Source organism: Meles meles, chromosome 10, assembly GCF_922984935.1.
Source record: "Meles meles chromosome 10, mMelMel3.1 paternal haplotype, whole genome shotgun sequence".
Lineage (NCBI taxonomy): Eukaryota > Metazoa > Chordata > Mammalia > Carnivora > Mustelidae > Meles > Meles meles.
In genome coordinates this window covers 105649864-105672681 of record NC_060075.1, presented here as the reverse complement: position 1 = coordinate 105672681, position 22818 = coordinate 105649864, and the positions used below count along the sequence as shown (strand labels likewise).

The following is a 22818-nucleotide window of genomic DNA, read 5'->3' as shown; positions in this document are numbered from 1 at the left end:
CTGAATGAGCCTCCTGATCGCGCGGAGAAATTAACAACACAGACCCTATAATGGAAAAGCTAGGCTCCAGAAGATGGGCCGGGGATAGTCACCTAATATTCTCACCTTCTGAACTAGAAAATCAAACATTACTATGAAGAGTTGATGAAAAAAAGCAAAAGAGGTTTAAGATATCCTTTCAAACAATAAGCATCAGAGAAAAAAGAGGAACACCAACAGTATAATATCAATATGGAAAGAAGAGAAGCATACAATGTGAGGATATCAAGGTTTCCTCTCCTATTGGAGAGTCAATAAATAGTGTTGAGGGAAAATATCAATAGTCAATGTCAGGAAATAAAAGTGTAAGCACATTCTGAAGTTATGATGGCTGTCTACCAAAAGAACTAAAATAGAAATAGCAAAAACTGTCCTTGGCACTGAGGTTGAAGGAGAAAAGATGGGGACAGCTTTAGCTTTCCATCTGAAGCTCTTATGCCCTTTATCATTTGCTGAAGTGAGCACGTGCCATTTATAAATATAAATTTTTTTCAAGATGAGGGAGAAGTCATGGGGCGCCTGGGTGGCTCAGTGGGTTAAAGCCTCTGCCTTCAGCTCAGGTCATGATCCCAGAGTCCTGGAATCAAGCCCCGCATCGGGCTCTCTGCTCCGCAGGGAGCCTGCTTCCTCCTCTCTCTCTGCCTGCCTCTCTGCCTACTTGTGATTTCTCTCTGTCAAATAAAAAAAAAATAAAAATAAAAAAAAAAAGATGAGGGAGAAGACAGAGAGATCATCTTAAGCAGGCTCCGTATCCAGCCTGGAGTCAGACACGGGGCTCGATCTCACAACCCTGAGATCATGACCTGAGTCGAAATCAACAGTCAGACTCCTAACCAGCTGAGCCACTCAGGCTCTACTAATTTTAACGCAAATACAGTAAGAGTTTAAGTTACAAAGAGAACTTCAAGTTTTCTCTCTGGGTCTTTTCTAGGGAAAATAACTAATATTGGAGTAATCGAATAATCATCACAAGTGAGAAAAGCCTTTACAAATCCATTTTTCCTGTTTGGTTTTTACCAATCGGTTTTAGGGAGACGACCCTGCTCAGACCTGCCTCAGCTTCCCAGTTTGGAATCTCATCACTCGGGAGTGGCATCCTAGCAAAACCCGGTCACAGCTAAGTGGACTGGAGATGCAAATGTCATCTCATCTTGGCACTGACCGAATACTAGCTCTCATGGTACTACTCAATGTGACATGACTTGACAGAGAGGACACAACATGAACAGGTTTTGCCAAGCCTCTAGCCAGACGGAACCAGGGTCTCGTTCCTAACTGAGTCCTTTCCACACACTGTTGTCAGGGAGGAATTCACACATGACACGAAGACTCCGGCTTCCGTCCTATATCCACACCCTGTAGGATCTCGACTTTTCTCAGAAGAGGGGCCAGTCACAGCTCTGATATCAAGCTCCGTGTAACAGAGCTTCTGATTGGAATCTTAATACTCAGGACCTAAAACAACAGAAAAACAAAACAAAACGAAACAAAAAAGCAAACACATGTCTTAAAGTCAATCTTCCCTAGGGGCTCATTATGAGAGAGACGCTTCAGAAAATCTAAAGACCGAGAGCAGCGGACTGTCATCAAAGGAACAAGGCTTCAGCGTTCCCCAAAAGTAAGAATGTTTTAGGAATATCCTACAGGAGTACCTTCACAAGAAGGCACTCTAAGGCAGGTCTCCAGACCCTTCTCCTCTGTGGGGCAGACTGTCCCAAGTGCTGACCACTCACTTCTGTCGTTGCTGGGTTATTTCTGTCTCCCCGTGTGGTGACTGCTCTTGGATGGTAAGAACATACAGCCACCGCATAAACTATCAAGTTCAAACAACCATGCTTAAAAGGGACTCGTGTTTAGGAAAAATTGAGTGTGAGGGACGGAATGCTGCATCTGAACCCTTCATGCCCTCAACTCAATTCCTTGTGCCTGTGAACCACCCCAGGACAAAGAAGAGAGGAAAAGAGCATTTTGGGTGGCCTCTAAGGTTTCACGAAAGTGCTACAAGGAACTTTCACCTGCCCCGGGTCAGGGGGATGCTTATGAAAAATGCAGAAAATCTCCTTCGACTTTAAGGGCAGGAGCTGTGCACACAATGGGAGACACTGAGGATGCTGAGGTCCGATCTGCCAGGGTGGGAGGCACAGTGACAGGAGCACTGACAAGCCCTCACGGTGTGGCCCTCAGGCCACGACAGGGTCTACAAACGCACGTCACCACAGGGCCTCGGGGAGAGCACCGAGAGAAATAAACACGCACGCTTGGCTGAAACAGGCACAAGGGTTACTCTCAATGAATGCTGCAATTCGCCCCCCGCCAAAGGTCTAAAATTCAGGGGAGCATTTCGGATCGCAGTCCTGAACCCCTCGTAAATTCATAAGAGGCAGACATGAGAGTTAGTAACAGCTGGGATGCATCAAGTGGGAAGAAACCGCAGCACCGGCGTATGCGTTCCGTGAATTTCTTTCTTTTTTTTTTTTTAAAGATTTTATTTATTTATTTGACAGAGAGATCATGAGTAGGCAGAGAGGCAGGCAGAGAAAGAGAGGAGGAAGCAGGCTCCCTGCTGAGCAGAGAGCCCGATGCGGGACTCGATCCCAGGACCCTGAGACCATGACCTGAGCCGAAGGCAGAGGCTTTAACCCACTGAGCCACCCAGGTGCCCCACGTTCCGTGAATTTCTTAAGAGTCCATACATTTGAGGTTTGGAAGGAAGAAGGGAAATGTTAATGAGGAGAAATTTCAAATTGGATTTGAATTCACCATGCAGTCAGATCTGTCTTATAAATCCCCCCACCCCCCGCCCCCGGAATCAGAGAGCAGCCCCAGCACAACCGAGCCGTGCCTTTCCTGGGGCCGCGTTCTGCTCATGGTTGTGTTCCTTCATCGCTTGCGTGGGGTTCGTGCCATCTCTCCCCCCAAAAAACAGAAAATGAAGAGCGAGGATCACATCTTTCCATTTCCACTGTGGAGGGCACTAAATGTCGAGCTCTCAAAAAATATCTGAGAAGCCATCCCTCGGCCTTGGAGGCATCGGTCCCACCTGCAGGTCTGAGAAGGGGATCCCGTGGGCTCCAGGTGACCGTCTCCATGCATCTCTGTCTCGGCACTCCGTGCGATCTCTCCTTACTCGAGATGCGCACGTGTCCCTGTGACATGCACTGGTCCTGCTATTCCTAGTGGGTCCTTTTCATCTTTCCTCAGAAATCATTCCTCCAGCCGCCCCTTCCTCGTGCTGACCGCCACTCCCCAGATCCTTACCCTTCATCTGAGACACCCAAGCCCAGAGAGACCAGAACAGCCCGAGTTCGCAGGACGCCAAGATGTCTCTGTGCAACAGGCCTGTGTTCCCTCTCTCCCTCTCTCCCTCTGCAAATAAACATTCCAGAGAGGCATAAGAGGAAAGGTGCTCTCTCCCTGCCATTTCCTCCCCTGGCTGCGGCAGGGTGATCTGCTACCCTGTGCCGTCACACAGAGGGACAAGTAAGGGACTGCTGTCCCCAGACCAGGCCTCGGTGGGGCCAGATTATTGGGCTGATATGGGAAAGCTCCAGTCACCTCTACAGGCTGCTCTTTGGAGTCAAGTCCACATAACAAATCTATCTGTGGTCCAAATGGACGGCCCAGGTCCCCAAAGCCACTGCAGGATTAGTGGTTAACAAGGATGCGCTGGCGGAAGACGAAGTTTAACCAGACAAGTAGGACAGCAGTGTGCGTGGAGTTTCCCACCCTCCCTCACTTCCAAACCCTCAGCCACAGACTCCAGACTCAAACCTCTCTGTGAGCAACTTCCCTCCAAATCTCAGTTAACTCACGGCCCAAAATGGGTTTGTGCAAATGAATCCAGGGTCGCCTGGGTGGCTCAGTGAGTTAAGTGTCTACCTTTGGCTCAGGTCACGATCCCGGGGTCCTGGGATCAATCCCCCCATATTGGGCTCCCTGCTCGGGCGGGAGTCTGCTTCTCCCTCTGCCTGCTGCTCCCCGTGCTTGTGCTCTTTTGCTCTCGCTCTCTGTCAAATAAATAAATAAAAATCTTAAAACAAAACAAAACAAAAACTCAATAAGTCTTTAGCCCCGCACCTGGCATACAGTAACTGCTCCACATAGGGGCCTGCCGTGGGGACTGTCAGAATTTCCCAACAGGCCTATCCCCCAAAACAGAGGGGTGTGGAGAGAGCTAGGAGGCCTGCTTGTGATTACGTCACAAATAGCTTCCAACTCTTCAGGAGCGCATCACTGAGGAGTTTCCCCTCCTTCCCATGGAGCGACTCCTAGAACACAGTGACCACAGAAGACGGCACGGGGTGCTCCGACACACCGCCCTCAACCCCCTCCGCCCCCACAACCCGCTGGGATCTACTCAGCAGTGCCGGCAGAGCCTCCCAAGGGCACACCAGACCCCTGCCTGTCACCACTGCTCCCGGTCCTGGCTCCATCCCCAGGGTCCCCCCGTGGGGCTTAGCAGGGACCATGGCCCACTTGGCCTGCCATTTGGAAAGCATGGTTTAATAATTTGAGCTCTGGAGCCAAACTACGTGAGTTCAAACCCTGGCTCAGGCACTTCAGAACCATGTAAAAATCAGCAACTTTCTTAGCCTTCTTGGGCCTCAGTTTCCCCATCTGTCAATGGGGAAAATTAAGACAATGGGGAAAATTAAGACTGTGGGGATTTAATGAATTCCAAGCCCTGGCGTAATATGTGGCACAAAGCGAGGGTTCAATTTCTGCCTGCTGTAACTTCTAAGAGAGCAGTACCATTTCTCTCCTGCCTCGGTCACTGTGACCTGAGCTGAGCTGCTTCCTGATTCTATACTCTGCCCCTCATGACATGCCCTACACACGAGCCAGAGTAATACTCCCCGAGGAGAAAACCCAACCATATCATTTCCTCCCAGGGCTTTCCTTTGGCCCACAACTGTCCCCAGCCTGACCCCCCAAAACTGCCCCACTCCCTCACCAAACCATCCTGCTAACCTTCTCTCTGTTCCTGGACATGACCACAGCACAGCCACAAATTCCACTCTGCACATGGAATGCTCTCCCCTTCAATCTCGCCACGGCTGGCTTCTTCAGTCATCTGGGCCTCAGCTGCAAAGACACCTCCGAGCAAGGCCTGGTACGTTACTGTGCCCTGAGTCTCTCCCGTCAATACCAGCCACTCTGTCCGGCTCCGAGCATTAGCTGTGCTGGCTCCATGATGAGACACCTCTGCCCCGGGGTTTGGTGCATGTCCTCAAGCTGCAGGGCGAGCTGATCTTGGCTAATGTGGACCAATCAGGACCTAGACAGTGTCTGGCTCATAGCAGGCTCTCACAAAATGCACAGGACTTTTGAAATAGGATAAATATCATGCACCACGTACCCAATGGGGTAAGACCTGAAGCTCACCCACCAGGGGCGTGCTCAGAAGGGCCCGGGGACACCAGAGGCACTCAGGGGCCTCCAACCACTCATCCACTGTCTTCCTATATCATCGACTCGTCACAAGTGATACCGAGACTACATTCAAAACATCGCTAGCGATAAAAGATAGAGGCTGCCTAAAGATGCATCCCACAGCCTTCGATACATTAAGTATAGGAGTAAATCGCCTGTTTGATCAAAAGGGTCAGTCTATGAGGTCCGATCTGTGGATCTAAGTGGAGATCGCAGGGGCCATGGGTGAGATCCCGTCAGACCGCAGATGGGCGGGAAGCAGGGTGGCAATGACGTTTCATGACGGGCCTTACTTAAAGGAAGAAAAAGAGATGGGGAGGAAATGTGAATTCTTGCTGCCTTTGAAAGTAGGTTTATTCCGAGAAAGTAAGACGAAGCCAGAGGCGGTGCTGTGTCCCAGCCTCTGCCACAGGCACTTATCTGATCCTCTCTCTAAATTAGGACACAGGCGACTCCTCTGATTCCACTCAGGAGTCATGAGCACAATCAGGATGCAGATTTGGGACCCCCCCAGGGGTCAAGTAAACACCCAGCTTCCTGGAGCGGGCTTCCTCTGCCCTGCACAATGTCTGCTGATTAGCCTGGCAGCCCCCGCGGAGGGGATGCATCTCCTCCTCAGGGGTCCCACCACCTTCTCCTGAGATCCTCTCTGTCCAGGCTGGATGGCGGGCTTCTGCCACCCCTGGAGGGCTTTTGTTCCCACTCCCACCCCCCACCCCCGCCCCCCGCAGCAGCATCAGCTACTGGATTCCCCAGCAGCTGAATTTCACTTCGTTTCAGGCCCCCACCCCCAACCTCACCATGGGCCCCTTGCACTTTCTCTAGCCTGACTGATGTTACATTTGCGGTTAAAAACAAAAAACAAAAAACAAACAAACAAAAAAAAAAACGCCTCCAGGGTCGGTTTGTTTGTTTTGTGAACATTGTATATTTTGTTTTTGTTTTATTTATTTATTTTAAATTATTATTTATTTGACAGACAGTGATCACGTAGAGAGGCAGGCAGAGAGAAAGAGGAGGAAGCAAGCTCCCCAATGAGCAGAGAGCCCCGTGTGGGGCTTGATCCCAGGACCCTGGGATCATGACCTGAGTTGAAGGCAGAGGCCTTAACCCACTGAGCCACCCAGGCGCCCCCAACATTGTATATTTTGAAGTTAAAATGGGTTTGATGATATAGGACGCTCTTAATTCATTAGAAACTAAGCCCCATTTATTGTCAGTGTTTGGGATTTGCACTTTGAGATCAAGAAAGATACTGTCGGGGGCACCTGGGTGGCTCAGTCTGCTAAGCCATTAAGCAGCTGCCTTTGGCTCAGGTCATGGTATCAGGGTCCTAGGATCAAGCCCCGCATCAGGCTGCCTGCTTGGGAAAGGGGTCTGCCTCTTTCTCTCCCACGGCCCCTCCCCACTTGTGCTGTCCCTCACTCGCTCTCAAATAAATAAAATTTTTAAGAAAAAAAAAAAATAGAGAAGAAAGATACTGTGGTTACATAGGTTACCCAACACAGAAGAGCTCAGAAGTTTGAGAACAAGTATTAATTAATGAGAGACCAGTTTGTTGCCTTCAAGGGAAGACAGGGCACCTCTCACAGGGAGGGGGACCACATGGTTGATGACCAATGAAGAGCCATGGTCAGAAGTCTGGAGAAGGCTGCGGGACGGGAATCCCATGCCTGCAAATCTGAGGGAGGACGTGAAACAAAGTCTCTGAGACAAAGAAACTCTGGGTTAGCAATGGGAAACACAGTTATCAGCTCTGTTGAAATACCCCAAAGCTCTGACACATGTCCTGGGGATCACCCCAGGGACTCAGGCAGAGAAGCAGGGGCTCCTTAGGAAGACGTCTGCTACAACCCCCTTCCTTGAGCTCCGCCCCCCAACCACACTCTTCCCGGGTCCTCACAAGGGATTTCCTCTATGAAGGATCCTCTCCACCTCTCCACCACAGGGTTAAGTTCAGATGTCCCTTCCTCCACAAAGCCCTCTGGGCCCAAGTCTGGGTCTGGCATATTGTTACCTGCTCCCAGAGGACCCCGCACTTGCCTTTCTGAAACATTCTTTGTGTTGGCTTTTTGCATGGGCTTATCTACTTGTCTCAATGTCCCATCAGCCTGAAAGTCCGTGGAAGCAGTGACTTTCTTTGTTCGTTCTTCCTAACATGGGTTGGCACTTGGGAGGCCACTAGTAAGCACACGCCGAAATAACAAATGACTAACAGATGAACAAAAAATACCAACAGTTGAAAAAATCAAGAATTTTCCTCATTTGTTCTAAGAGGAAGAAACTCACCAGAACGGAGGTTGATGAAAAGCCTGGGCCCCCTCCCCCCAAAAGAAGGGAAGACATTAGGAAGATAAGAACAATTAATTTTAGGAGAAACCCAAAGTATAAAGAGAAGAATGTAAAAGCTAAAAGATTTGAGGAAGTTGGATACTTTTCAAAGAGTACCGTAAGAATCCAAACGCTGTCAGAACATAGGAAGGGCAGAGCCATAAAATGCCAGATCGGTTACCCTCTATTAAATCAAACTGTAAAAGGCACAAAGAGAGAAAAATCCGGCCCTTTCACTAAGAAGAATGAAGATGCAGCACAAATTTATAGGTACAAGATCAAGAAAGCTAAAGCAGGACAGGAGATACAACTTTCAAGAGACATCAAAGGTATCATTCTTTAATTATACAAGAAAAAGGAGGAGGGATTAAGGTTAATGTTGCTCCATTAGGAAATGGGACAGAAAGTTGTTAGCAGATGGCTGAGAAATGGCCAGAGTTGCTGTGTTTCTCATGCTTCAGTCTAAGGAAGGGATTAGCGGGCGGGGGTGGGGGCAGTGGGGGGACAAAAAAATTTTTAAAAGGCCGCTGTGTTGGGTGGGTGCCAAATTAGAGAAGGAAAATAATTACATGGAATATTTAAACAACCGGGTTCATAATCCCAAACCGATTTGTAGATGGAGGGTCCTGTTAATATGGATTACACGCATACTTGGACACTAACAAGTTGGAAAGATGTTACCGAAATCGTGAATGGCCCAGGGATCGCTGAGCGCAAAACAAATCATTAAAACTTGGAAAAGGGGAGCCAGATATCATGCTCACCTTAGCTACGAAAAAAATTACCTGTTTGATTTTAGACAGGTGTCTAAAACACACGAGCCAGGCGGATCTCCTAGGCTAATCCCACAGTTCTTAAAAAAAAAAACCCTCACCCAAGTCGGCGAGTAAACTGCCAACTTATTCCAATGTCCCTCCAGCCATGCCAGAGGAGAACCCGAGGAGTTGTACAGCTGCTGTAAGTACACGAGAACAAGTATTTTTGCTGGTTTTGAAAGGTGCAATTTAGAAATATATCCACGTGTCACGAATGCCCACTTGCAGAAAGGGCTGGGTGACTGCGTTTGGATCCGAGGTGGCATCCGGGGACTAGCACTAAAACAGAAGCAGAAGCATCAGTGTCTTGCCAAGGGGCCCCTCCTGAGTGGCAGGCTCAGGACAAACTTCATCTGTGGGGTGATGAAGGTCAAACAATGGAACAGCTCGGCCTTCTGGGTCCTGTCCCGGGACTTCCAGCAGGTGTAAGAGCTGGGGACTGCCTCTGGGCCACCACGTGATTCCAAACACTAACATACATGGGCCAACACAAAACACAGCTGTGAGGCGCTGAGGTGAGAATTATACGTCCATCTGGTGTCCAGGGAAGGGAAACACCTTTGTGAAATGGACTTTCAAAGGAAGTGGCTTCTAGAAAGGCCCTGAAGAGTCAGTAGAACATGAAGACAGGAGGAAAACACAGAATGATTCCAAGAGGAATGACAGCATGAGCAGGGTGGTTGAGGCAGTGGCCAGGGGGCTGGGCTTGCCTGAGGGGAGGACTGCAGTGGGCCGCCAGGGAAGGGGGTGCTGGGCCAGGGCATGGCCGACGGCCAACTGACTTTCCCTAGAACATGGTCTCCCTGAGCCTCTTCTGTCCGTCCTTTTCCTGAATGGCCTTCAGACTTCTCCCTACTCTCCTCCAATCAATGCATTCCCCCAAATTCAATGAATAAAATCAAATAAAACTTTCCAAACAGCTTTTCTCACTGCTGGTTTCCAGCTTCTCGGGTCACCTCCCAAGACTGGACCATAGAGTCACAGTCCTATTAGGCCCAAGAGTAGTCAAGATTCACTGGCTAGACTCAACCTGGAACCCTAAGGATTATCCCTAAACTTCTACCACTTTCAGCAAGAGTGAGTTAGTGGCCTTGCAATAGCTCCTTAAAAACCTGTTGGAGGGGCGCCTGAGTGGCTCAGTGGGTTAAAGTCTGCCTTCGGCTCAGGCCGTGATCTCAGGGTCCTGGGACCAAGCCCTGCACCGGGCTCTCTGCTCAGCGGGGAGCCTGCTTCCTCCTCTTTCTCTCCTTGCTTCTCTGCCCACTTGTGATCTCTGTCTGTCAAAGGAATAAATAAAAAAATCTTTAAAAAAAACAAAAACAAAAGAAACCTGTTGAAAGCGGCTCACAGTTTGCAAGCCTTCAATGTGACCTCTGGATCACTGAGAGAAAACCTGGATCGTTACATCTAATTTCTAATAGAATGACAAGAATAATCACGGAGCTATTCTGGAGCCCACAAATACCAGTTCTGCAAAGGTTCGTGGACTGTGTCTCCCTGCTCCAGATCCCCCTACAGTTCAAGACTGTCAGGGGAAGAAGCAGTATGTTTGGCAAAGTCCTCAAAGTATGACCCAGCATCCATCGCTCTTCCTGGCTCAGCAGTATAATCTTCAAAAAAACAAAACGAAACAAACAAACACCCCTGATTGGTTCATCAAGTGTTCTCCAAAGCGGGAACAGACAGCCGGATGAGAATGGAACGGTGAGTGCTCAGGGAACTGTCACTGTCTGTGCAGTGTGGTTGACCCCAAATGGTTCATCGGTGCCTTGTAGGCATTTCTGTCTCTCTGTCTCCAGATGACAGTCCAATAGTAAGAGAGACGTGAGCAGGTGCACCTATTAAATATGTAAAATACACATCTTGTCTTCCATTCGCTTAGAAGGTATATTTCTAAGGGCTGTAGAAAGTCACCTAATATAAAGACAGACAGGTAGAAAAAAAATCTTACTTTTTTTTTTTTTAGCACACAAGACTGCAAGTGGGCTCGGCACATCAGCTTTCCACAGAAAATAAATGCAAGCAATTAAAAATTCAGTTTCTTTTCTTTAAGCTAATTCCTCAGGTTTTGCTAATTAGCAACTAATAGTTCTGTCATCTGAGCGGGAGAAACATAAGGAAGGATACCAGTGGTATGTTTTCAATCAAAGCATTTGCACAGAGGAATGAATCATATTTTCCATGAGGGATTACTACTGCTTGGGAGCAGCGGGGGGGCAGAAGAAAAGCATCTTCACGACCCTCAAACTGCAAAAAGAGAGCTGAAATTTTAGAAAAGGGGACGTCCTTCTACTCCTCGTAACAGAACCAGCGGGGGCCCCATGCGGCAGGACTCTGTGAATCCCAGACGCTCCCCACAAAGCCTCCTGCAGGGACAGTCAGAAAACGAGACTCCTCGCAGGAAGACAGAAGACAATGAAACACGTTTTTCTATAAACAAGTTGGGCACTGGCCAGGGTACAGGGATGCTTTAACTTTTATGTCATCTGCCTGTGCCAGGTCCCTAAGAGAACACACACACACACACGCCTGGCAGCGAGGGGACGCGGGGGTGATGGGAGTTCGAAGTACCTGGCGACCCACGGAGCAGGGGCAGCTGGAAACTGCTGAGCAATCTTCCGGCGGGAAATGGGGGTCCTAATCCCGAGTCCCGGGGCAGGCAGTTCAGGTCTCTGCAAACCAACCCCTCCCACGCTCTGCACAGTCAAAAAGCGCCAGTGATCCTGCGGCCGCCAACCTGTCAGCATCACACCATGTCTGAGGTCTAAGTTGTGCGGCTTGAGCGCCTACTTTCTTGCCTTGACATACAAGCCCTCCACGGCAGCCCTCCAGGAGAGCATACCCTCCAGTGCCCCTGTGAGCATTTTATTCCAAACATATGTTATGAATGTTTGAAGTGCCCGCTATCCCTGGTCTTTCTTTTTTTTTTAAGTCAAACCCACAAAACCTAAAAGACTTTGAATCCAGCCTAAGTGCCCTTTGTGAGGACGCAACACTGCATACCCAAGGATAATCAAATCTTGCGCCATAAAAATTGTACAGATGTCCTTCGGAGTGGGGAAGGAACGATTTTCCCTTTTCCGGTCTTACAGGAAGCCTGCCCACACGTTAGAAATACCAAGTCAGTATATATAGAAGCACAAATTAGGCGTCTTGGAAAGTCCACATTTTCCAACCACAGAGAAATGAAGGAATTCCTGGGAGTGTTCCCATGACCAGCTACTCTGGATTGGAGGATGTTTTCTTTCTCTCCGACAACCTGGCTGTCAACGAGGTTATTTCTCTCCGACAATCTCCGACAACGGTTCACAGGAAAAGGCAACAGCCTACAAAGATGTTTCTGAACCTTGACTGCAGCGAACTTGTGGTTTGAAGTTTTGCTGCGGGACTGACAAGTAAAGAAACGTGATCGAACTTTCATGCCTCATTTTTAAAAAGACAGCACTTTTCTGATACACTAAAAATGTGGGGAGGACCGATCAACTTCAGCATTGCATTGGTCATTCATTAGCTTTCGCTGGATAATTAAATCCAGATAAGGTAGACAGATTTTATTATAAAGTACCAAGATACACTCATTATGCTGGTAGAAGACTAAAACATCCAATACGGTTCTAGAAAAAGTAAAGTCACATCCTATCTAACTCCTTGGGAATATCTTTAAAATATTTCATATGAATAACTCCGTAGCTTTCTTTTTTCCACATATATTGCTTGTATTTGTTATATAAATGCTTTCTGCCAAGTATTTAAGAGGTTAAAACTCCTTAAAATCATTTAAAGCCTTTAAATGATTTTAAAGTAAATCCTTAGTTACAAATAAAATATATATATATATATATATATATATATATATATATATAGGCAATTCACTAAGGTTTGGGAGAAAGGGTATGCTCAGAAGGCGACCATACACAGCGCAGACCACACCAACGCTCTTCCTGAAGTTTACAGGGCACTCCATCTCTGATCTGTTTCCAGAAGACGCGGATCTCAGGGAGGCAGAGAAACACGACCGCAGCACTAAAAAAGGAACTCGGTTTGGAGAGGGAACTCATCACATACAGGTGGTGACGGTGGCGGCGGTCGGGGGGGTGAGGACGGTGATGAGGGTAGTGATGGTGGTGGCGGTGACGGTGATAATGATGGCGGAGGTCACAGTGCTGGTGTCGGTGGTGGGAACGCTGGTGATGATGGTAGTTCTAATAATGACGGCGATGATGGTGATGGGGGGACGGTGGTGGTGATGTGACCATGGTGGCAATCATGATGGTCATGGTAGCAACGACAATGGAAAAGAAGGAACAGGAGGAAGCAGAGGCACAGGAAAACAGGGGCCGCAATAATCTGAAGCACTCACCGTGAGCCAGAGGTTTTACTAAATACTGTATTTGCATTGTGTCCCCTAATTCGCAGCAAAACACCGTGGAGCAGCGCTCACGTTACACCACCAAATAAAAGGATCGGACACGACTCCTACAGGGGTCAGCACACTTGACCATGCGCACGGCCGCTATATGGCAAAGCTGGAAGCTGAGCCCTCTGCCCCTGAATGGTATCCAATCCGTGTGATCCCTAGAACTCCTCATCCGCGTTGTATATGCAAGGATCTCCTTGACTTATGACCCGTTCAGGGAGTGTATTGGGAGGGGGGGTGAAAATGGCATCTGTCAGTTGGTTACAGGCAACATCCATAGTTTGTCCAGTCATCATGCAGTCTTAATGGTGCTTTGAACAATACGGTGGGGAAAGTTAAGGGACATCCAATGTACTGGTCTATGTCCTAAACAGAACTGTTCCAAGCCCCACTAAGAGCTCCACAGGGCCCTGTGCTAATTAATATTGAGACCCAAGAGGTGGGTCAAAACACACGCTACCAAGAGTGCCCAGGATCCCAGGTGTGCGGAAGCCTATTCCTCAGACAAAGGGGAGAGTGGTGGATGGGCCGACCATTAGAAGAAACGAACCAAGAGCAAGCTGCAAGTTGAATGGCACAGACAGAGACTTAACGGTCATCTGCTCACTTCCGTCAACCAGACCAGAAGTATTCGTCAACTGTCCTGCCCAATTACAGACCTCACTAATTAGTGGGCGTCTGGAACAGAAAGCAAAACATAAATATGGGATGGGGAAAGTTTGTGTTCACACATGAGATTGAAAACAATGCAGGGAACTTGTGGCTAATAAACTAGACTCGATTCTTTTTAAAAAGTAAATACACTCCGGATTATTAACATAGGGAGGAAGTTTGTAGGTTCCCTCACACTTTCTGCATGGACGCTATCTCAGAGAGACCCACAGATAAAAATACAGTGGAGAATACAGGAACGTGCTCAGGGGAACATCCTGCCAACACTATCATAAACTCTCGCTCCTAAAAGAAAACGAAATAAACATTAACGAAGGCAGAAACAGAAGAGAGCGCCCACCTTCTCCTCACTTCTGGATCTGTAAAAACTGTAGCCACAGGGCTGAGAAGCGCTTTTTAATCAGAGAAGTCACAGCCTTTTTTAAAAACCTAGAAAAATCCATAAAACCTTCTCCTCCATCCTTCTGACTGCTTAAAAAAAAAAAAAATAGCGTGCCTTCCATCTTTACCAACAACGTAACGTGGTCGGGGAGAAAGCAGTTGCTGAGACGTAAGGCTGCTCCAGGTTCTTTGATCTGCACCCTGATGAGGGAACATTTCCCTCTGCTACGAGCCAGCTAACGAAGGGATGAAATTAGCTTTTATCCTGGGCACTTTTTTCAGGGGGTGGGGGGGTGAAGCACTAATCAGCTGTCCTCGCTAATCAGTCATCTGGCTAATGACCTTTTGCCTTAAAACACTAAAATTTCTGAATGATGTGGAAAAGGGGAAACACAAACCAGTCCCCGTCTCTGGAGCTCAATGGGTCATCTGGAATTGGAGCCGGGAAGGTTAAATGGCAAGTCTGTATCCTGCCAAGGTGATAAATCTGTAACCAAGGGCTTTAGCTTTGGCACCTAGGAACTTCATTACCTCCACAACCAAAGTATATTTTTTTAACGAGAAACAGGCCACAAATGGAGTCAACCCTCATACATTTTTCTTTGGAGAAAGCCATCGTGCATTTATTTGTGTTCTGAGTCCTAGTGAATTACTTCAACCTTATTAGTGCTGGAAAAGGAGCTTCCCGTGTTTCTGCTCTGCTGGTTAGAGAAGCCAGTAAAACGTGTAGAAGACTCTTCCACATTTAAAGAATTTAGCACTGATTTGCTCCCAAAAAGGGCTGGTTTTTTCATGCTCAACAAGTAAGCCAAAAATCATTCAAAACGAGGATCGCGGTGGTTCAGGACTTCTGCCCGCACAGCCCACTTTAATAACCACCCCACCAACCAATTCTGCCCCTGCAGTGTCTACTTGGGTGGAAGAAATCTGGTTCTCCCTCCCAGCAAAGGTCCATGTGGATGAGCCACAGATGGACACCTTCCTGATATCTGCCGCACGGAGGCTTGGGCTTGTTTAGACATAGGACAATGGCTCTCTCTAAAAAGAGGAATGGACAGCATGTAGGAGAAGAAAAAGAAAAGAAAAAAACAAAAAAACTGGGTAGTAAATTAAACACTGATACAAATTAATAGGAGCCCAATCATCCCTGCAGTGCGCGTGCACGCCCACGCGCCCAGCCTTCCGCGCTCCCGGGACACGCGGGCCGGGGCAGGGGCCACTTACGGTAGTGAGGCTCCATGTAACCGTTCCGGGGGTCCATGGCAAACACGGCCCCGCGGTATGGCAGGGAGGGCTCGGCCAGGTGCGGCAGGGACCCATGGATCTCCTTCTTGATCAGCGAGGCCCTCTCCTCGCTGGATGTCGAAGGCTCCTCGCTGATCTTGCCGAGGCCCTGGACACTCTGTGGCTGCATGGCGTTTCTTCTCTCTCTGTGATAGGTCTGTCCAGGACTTTCATCCTCTAAAGAAAGAGGGGGAAATGGAAGCCCTGTGAGCCACTTGAAGGAGCAATTCAAAACCAGTCATCAATTAGGTCTCCCTCTCCAGCCCTCCTCCCCGCCAAAGAAGCCTGTTTCTCATTCTTGGCAACTTTGAAAGCTGGGCCATGATGACATAGTCTTCAGACAAAACTGCTTATGAATGAGGGTCCAAAATACCAATCGGAGGGCGAAGGGGAGCAGGAAATGAGCCTATTAAGTTGAGATGGAAGGGGGTCCACAAATTATCATCGCCAGCTGACAAGTGAACCTGCCAGGGAGGGTGATCGTTAAGGACTTGCCAATATCTCCACGGGTCCCAAGTGAAGCTGAAAGTTTTGCCAGCCTGAGGCCATGGGTGTCCAGCTTCCCCCTGTGTGTCTGAGGAAGCCGGGCTGCTCATGGGTCGTGAAGGCAGCTTGGACACCCGCTGCACCTCTGGGTGATCTGCAAGTCGAACGACTTAAAGTGATCCAAAAGTTTTCCTGTTTTTGTTCTTTTTTTTTTTTTTAAAGTCAGATCTATAGCCCACTGGTTTAGTGGAGCTAGAAATGGGACAAAAGACCCACTAGTTATGAGGGTAAAGGTAAACCTATAGTACGCTTTGCAAGACACTTCCTTCTGCAGCCCGTAGAACAGAGCTGAGAACCAAGAACAAATGGGTAAGACTAATTCCCAGGGCAAGATGGCTCTGTGGGTGAGGAAGGCAGCAGTGATGCGGACACAGGCTCCTTCTCTGCTGGGGTCCAGACGCTGCTTCACACACTTAAGAAACAGCTTGACAAAATTCCACAAACATTGTTTTCCGGCTTCCTAATACTTCCGTCCCCTTTGATCTGTAGGAACTTCCCATCTACCCATTAGGGCGCTCTGCAAATGTGATTGGATGACCTTTCTAGAATAGCAGATCAAAGAGCCCATGCATAAAATTAAACCAAACGAGTGATCTGAACCCACAACAAATGGGCCAATTCATCTGTTAAGAGTCATACACACATTCTACACTCCAAGTTCCCAAACAAGCTCTGCATTTCATCAGCAGACTGTTCTGGAAGGTAAGTGCTCATGGAAACAAAGCTGTTCTGGTACGGCTCAGACATCTAATCTGAGAATGATGTCCCATTCTTGAGCTGAAATACACATATATATGTAAGTACTAATAGCCTTGTACATTTTGGACAGACAGATTTTGAATACATCTCATCCCAACACATAAACTGATCTTCCAAGTATTTCATAAAGCAGTTATAACAGGCTGAGAGCCCCTAAAACACAGGAAAAAATATATTTTACCAGTTTCATGGCTGTTTGTACAAATTCAGAAGGAAGTATAGCTATAAACATGGATAAGAGTGAAAATATAACCTATGGTCACGACTACCGTTTTGTGATGACTAATGTCTTGAACTACCCAAAGCCAGGAGCAATTTTCATCGTTCTGCTTGTGTCTGGGATTGGAAGAAATAAACAATGTTTTGTTTTGTTTTGTTTTGTTTCTCAGGCTAGCAAATGACTTGCAAAACAGAAGAAACAATGAGGTATGCTTCGGTCTTTACAGTAAATTTGCTGACTACCGCAGGATAACTGTGAAACATTATTTAGCATCATTTTGTGCAGATCTTTGCCACCCAATCTTGTAACAATGGGATAAATTATGAGTTTAATCTATCAAGTAACTACTAAAAAGGAAAAAAAATGGGTGTAATCCCCCATTTTCACACATCGATCTTTACAAAGGCAATTCAAACCATTCTTTTGCTAATTTAAAAACAAAGTACCAGAAAAAAAAAAAAACTACACTTTTATTTTTCTTTCTAATACTCCTAGGCACCACTCTACCCTCATCCTTCGTTAGCAGTAAAGTTGCAGGCTATAGAATAAGGGTTTGCAGTTATGTAAAAGCAAAAGGGTGTCAAAAACATTTGAACTCTCAGTCGGTTTTATATAAAAACTCCTATAATCTACCAATGGCCAAAGTCATATTTTCCACTAATTTGCGCCTGTATAAAATCTTTATTCCCAATTTCAACTTGTGGCACTGAGATGCAAATTCTGTATTCCAGAGAGTGGACCTTGGTCTGGAAAGCCAGTGAGCCCTTACCAAGAGCCACCGCGACATGTAATTAGTGTTCTCTGGTTAAGAGAATAGGCAAGCTCCGCTAATCTGTTCCAGGTTGAAAACGGGATTCCCTTGACTTAATCTTCCTAGAAGAAATTAACTTTTCTTCTCTTAAACCCACATCCCTATAATAGAGTGAGTTTCTTAGAAGCCAAGCCTTTATGATGAGCAGTTGAATCCAACTTCACAAATAATTGAATAATTGGCATGGTCTGACCAGAATCCTCCCACATCCCTCCCCGCCTCCCCCCTCCCCAGCCTCCTGGAAGAAGGAAGTAATTGGTGGGGCGGGGTGGGTGGGTGGGGGGAGTGGACAGGGGGTGTCTTTTCAGCTAAGTGATTTTTTTCACAAGTACTAAACTTTTATTATTTTTCTCACTGTGAGTTAAACTAACACGTGTGAACATGAAAGTTGTAAGGGGAACTAAGCAAAATTTAAATACTTAATACAAGAAAAAATTCTAACTAACTGCCTTAGTGAAGTCAACGGCAGGCACGAAATTTTTGAGTGTGGAAACTTTCACCAGACTGACTTTTTTTACAGCAGTCGACGCTGACAGGCTGTTACCTCCCCTCCCCTCTTCTCCAAAAAAATTCCAGCAGACAAATATTTCATGGAGTTTACCTTGTGTACTAAGTTGCTCCTGACGGGCACTCAGATCACAACTTGACAGGACACACGCTCCACAGTCCAAACAGCTCTGAGGCTGGAGAGCACGCTCTCCACAGCGAAGAGGCAACTTTCCAAGCAATATTCCTGCCTGCCCTTATAAATTTAGCAACCATTTCAGTCAGCCAAAAGACGAAAGCTGTCTAATCTTGTTCAGTTGTGCCGAGTTGTTCAATAAAGTTTGAGAGGCAGTGCAGACAGGCAACGCCAGGCCAAATTATTGACAGAAACATACTGTCCACCATGGCAACAAGCAGAAGTCGGCAGCAAAAATGTAAGCAAACAGCCCACTGCTCCAGGAGCATCTGCCAATGGACTTCACTGGCCAAACACAAGGGGACTGTTCTGTTCCTGCTTCTCTATGTTCAGCAGCTGCTAACTCGGGGCTGGGGGGAGGCGGGGGTCACGGGGAAACATGCAATTCACTAAAAAGTTTCAGGAACAAAATTATTTTAAATACTGCTATTATAACCCCCCCTTGGTACCTCCTTCCTTGTGTATAACCACGTTCAAGTGGAAGGTAACAAAATCCCGCCCCCAGTGGAGAGCTACCCAAGCATCACATTTTACAAACTGTCCCAGGTTTTCCGAGCTCATCCAAAGGCAACCGATGCCGAGTCCCCGTGCCATAAGCTCTGAAAATTCCGAAGTCGCTTTGCTGCCCGCACTGCTAGGACCGTTCACTGCAGAGGCTTGCAGACAGAGCGCTGCGTGAAGCAGGACTCGAACACACACTCCTGGGCACGTCCTCACAATCCCCTGCACCATTTCACGCCTCGAGCCAGGAAGCCAGGGCTTTTCCCACCTGGACCTCGGATGAAAGTTTCAGAGGGTTCTTCCAATATAAAAATAAAACCCTGCCCCGCATCGTCAGCTAGAACACCTCCAGTCACCCTAGCAAAATGAGCTGAGTAGGAGCTCACGGTGCATGCACGTGGCCACCTTTAAAAAAAAAAAAAAAAACTAACATCGACATTTAGACTGCTCCCTTAAATCCTGTCTTCACACCATTACTTCTCGCTTCCCCCAGGACAAGAGAAGACACAGAGTATAAGACAACGGGCAATACTTACAACTCGGACCCCGGGCTCTGGCTAGCTACTTTCTGCAAACTTCTCTTGGTGGCCTTCCTCTAGTGTGCAGACCCTCTAGGAACATTCTCGGTGTCTCCCTGCCTCCCTCTCCCTCTCCCTCTCCCAGGCAGTGCTGCTCCCATTAGATGAATTAAAAGTGGTTGGAGCCATGCTAAATTTAACAAGCTCATTAGTATTCTGAGTGCTTCCGAGTGAACTCTCTCTATTCAAGCCACTCTCTCCAGCAGAAGGGTCAGGCGGCTAATCATTAAATCAAACTAATGTCACCCTATCACAATCAGCCCGAGAGAAGGAGGGTTTATTATTTCAGTTTATGCTAAATAAACGGTTTTACAAATGGTCCCCAAGCAAGGTCAACAGCAGCTTCAATTACAAGACAAACTTCACAAGAGTTGCTCTAAACCAAGTACTCTGTATTGACTTAAGAACGGGCTCAGCTTCACATATTACCACGAGCAGGGTTGTACAGGAATGCATATTGTAAAATGAAGGATGGGGTGGGGGGGAAGCTTCTTTCTTTGCCAGAATTTGCAACTGCACAGCGACTCCTCGTTCACCTGTCTCCAACCAGCTAGCCGCTCAGCTCAATTCACCCCACACAAAGGCTGGAGCCCAGACCTCAATGGACCGAGTGAAACATGTTCAAAACTAGGCTCTCTATTGTGACTGAATTTCTTAACATCTTTTCAAAAAGCGGAGAATGCCTTGAGGCTAAAGGAAGAAACAGGCTAATGGTGAATTGGGAATTCTGAGCAAATTTCAGAGCCCTTTCCTCCTAGCTTTTGAGGTTGAAAGCAAGCTTTTTCCTTTCAAGTTTCAAAGTCCTTTTTCCCCCCGCAGTGTCACAGAAGGATTTGAAAAGAAGGTAATTGTGCTCGCAGTCTCCCTGATCAGAGCTTACGTCCTATTTCTGGTATTTCGGAATACTTCTTGCAATAATAGTGCATATAGCTCAATCCCTTAACCGGCCTGCACTCTGCAATTGCTCATTAAATGAACAATTGCGGGTATAAAATGCCTTTTATGTTCAAGGTCTGGATATAAGATAAGCATTCTAGGACTCTAAATTTGGTTTACTAAGGAAACTCTCCATCATTAAATTACAAAACTGAAGTCAGAATATCAGGCTTTCCCAGAAAAGTGGCACTCAGATTTCGGTGAGCCAAAAGGAGAGGTGGATGGGGGCGGGGTGGGGGGGGGTGGGGGAGGCAACAAAATGTTGGGGGGGCACACAAAAAAAGACCGGGTACTCAGATTTCTGGCCGAATGGGGCTTCTAAGAAGAGAATAATATTTCCATGTTTAAGAAGGTCTGAGTTTGTGAGACTCTGCCATTTCCATACGGAATGATATAATAAAGTCATCTTCAAATGGATTAAAACATAGGCCTGAGGCTCGGTCAATATGCAGATGACGACGCCTGACCCCTCACAGGTGGACGTGGCCCCCTTCCTTAAGCAAGGAAAGACTCCTTCAGGGTCACAGAACGCGATCATCTCTGCCATCTCCCTGGGTCCCCAGAGCCTCCGTGCTGCAGTGGGACAGGGGGCCAGGTCCAGAGACAGGCTGCGTACTTCCGAGGTGGAAACAGGCCAGGAAGGGATGCAAGACGCCTGACCAGGCCTCGCGGCCCTGTTCACGGGCAGGGCTAGGTCTGCTTGTGGACGGGGTTTGGGGAACGACACCTGGGTCTGTACGCACTCCCCACTTCTACCACCAGCACCACCATCAACAGAAGAGGACAGAAAGTAATCGCAAGTTTACGCAGGGGCACTGTCAAAACCCTGTCACTGCCCCACCAAGTTTTTACGGCTGTAACTCACTCTTGGGAAACACCCAGGGGACCCAAATGACAAATCCTTGGCTTGGCGAGTCGACGTCCAGCCTCAGGGGCTCGGTCCCATGGAACATGCTCGCTGCACGGGCGTGAGACACTCGCATGCCCTCCACCAGGCTGCACCCTCCCCCTCACCCATCTTGCACGCTGAGGCTCTGCCAATGGGGTCTGTGCACACCTGAAGTTTCCAGTGTGCTTCCAGAAGCCTGGGGCCCCACCTTCCTCCTCTGGGCAAGAAAACAGCCCCGTTTTCTGCTTTCCTCCCAGGAAGCTGCCTCTCTGGATTTGGAAAGAGCATGATTTTATTTTTCCCTATTATGCATGTGTTATGTCTCGTCGGCTTTATTTCTTTGGTTATTTACGTTTTGATGTTCTTTGAATAAAAACCAGCAGGACCAGGGTCCTTGGCTCCACGTGTTTCAGAATTTTCCCCATGACTTGGAGCAAAGAGGGACTCCAGAAAGGAAAGAGGGGGCAGGCTACGTGGATTCCAAAGCATGGTAGAATGAGGGCGGGGAGGAGGACTAAAGTGCCTATAGGTTTTAGAAGCACAGTCTTGCCTCTTTGCACTTAGACTGCAGTCATGCCTCGGCCTGGGACTGCTCCCGAGGATGTCTGGAGCTTGGTTTCCAAAGGCAGCGAGCAAACAATGCCTTCTCTAAGAACATTTCCAACGCCCTTGGGGTCAGACATCGCCCTTGTGCGGCTACACATACATCTCCCATTGACAATGACTGATGACAGAGGGAGTGGCCCAGGATCAGGAGAGAGCTCTCTGCTTTGTCTGCAACCTTTAAACCAACTGCAGGGCCTGCAAGACGAGGCCAGCAGGAGGATTTGAGGCTCTGGAGAAATTCCAGGGGCAACTCTGCCTCCAAGATGACGGGGTAGCTCCCTCTTCCTGCTTTCATCAAGCAGGAGGTCCCAGGTGAAAGGAGAGAAAGTAGAAAAGCCTATCTGTCAGAGGCATGCGAGTATCCCTACTGTTTTAACATTTCTAGAGTTCTCTGGCCAAAGGACGAAACAGGGTCTAGATTGACCAGTATGCCACCAGCCCCTCACCACAAACTCCTTGCTCCAAAGAGCTAATTGCTCACCTCCCTCCACGTACAGAACTCCATGCAACTTCAAAAGGGGTGCCTGGGGTAGAAAAAGTAGGCAGGGAAGGCAAGATGACAATTCAGATAAACCCAAGACGCCAATGCGGCAATGGCTGTGAGCCCCACCGCAGCCCAGAGCTCTGCGGGCACACGTAGCAAGCGGCCTCCTGCCTTCCTCGAAGATGACACAATGAGGGCTCCTTGCCCATCTGGAAAGTCAGGAGCCGATAACATGCTATCAGCTTGTCTGAGGCCTCACCAGGCATGTCCCGTGGCCTCCAGGGTTTCCATGAGCGCTCCTCCATGCTCCGAACCGTCACCAGCCCGAGGTCTGCACCCCTGCTCCCCTGCCTGCCCGGCTATGGGCATCGTTGACAGGGACAGCAAAGCGCCCCTGTGACTCGGTGAACACTGCCTAGCATGGAAGGGCGCTT

General features: G+C 48.0%; 1 protein-coding gene across 1 annotated transcript in view; it reads right to left on the bottom strand.

Moving 5' to 3' along the window:
- Window positions 1–22818, bottom strand: part of GLI3 (GLI family zinc finger 3) — a 266989-nt gene that overhangs the window by 163693 nt on the left and 80478 nt on the right. The window contains exon 3 of the mRNA XM_046021518.1: window positions 15313–15549. Coding sequence (XP_045877474.1) covers window positions 15313–15549 — 237 coding nt within the window. The remainder of the gene's footprint in view (window positions 1–15312; window positions 15550–22818) is intronic.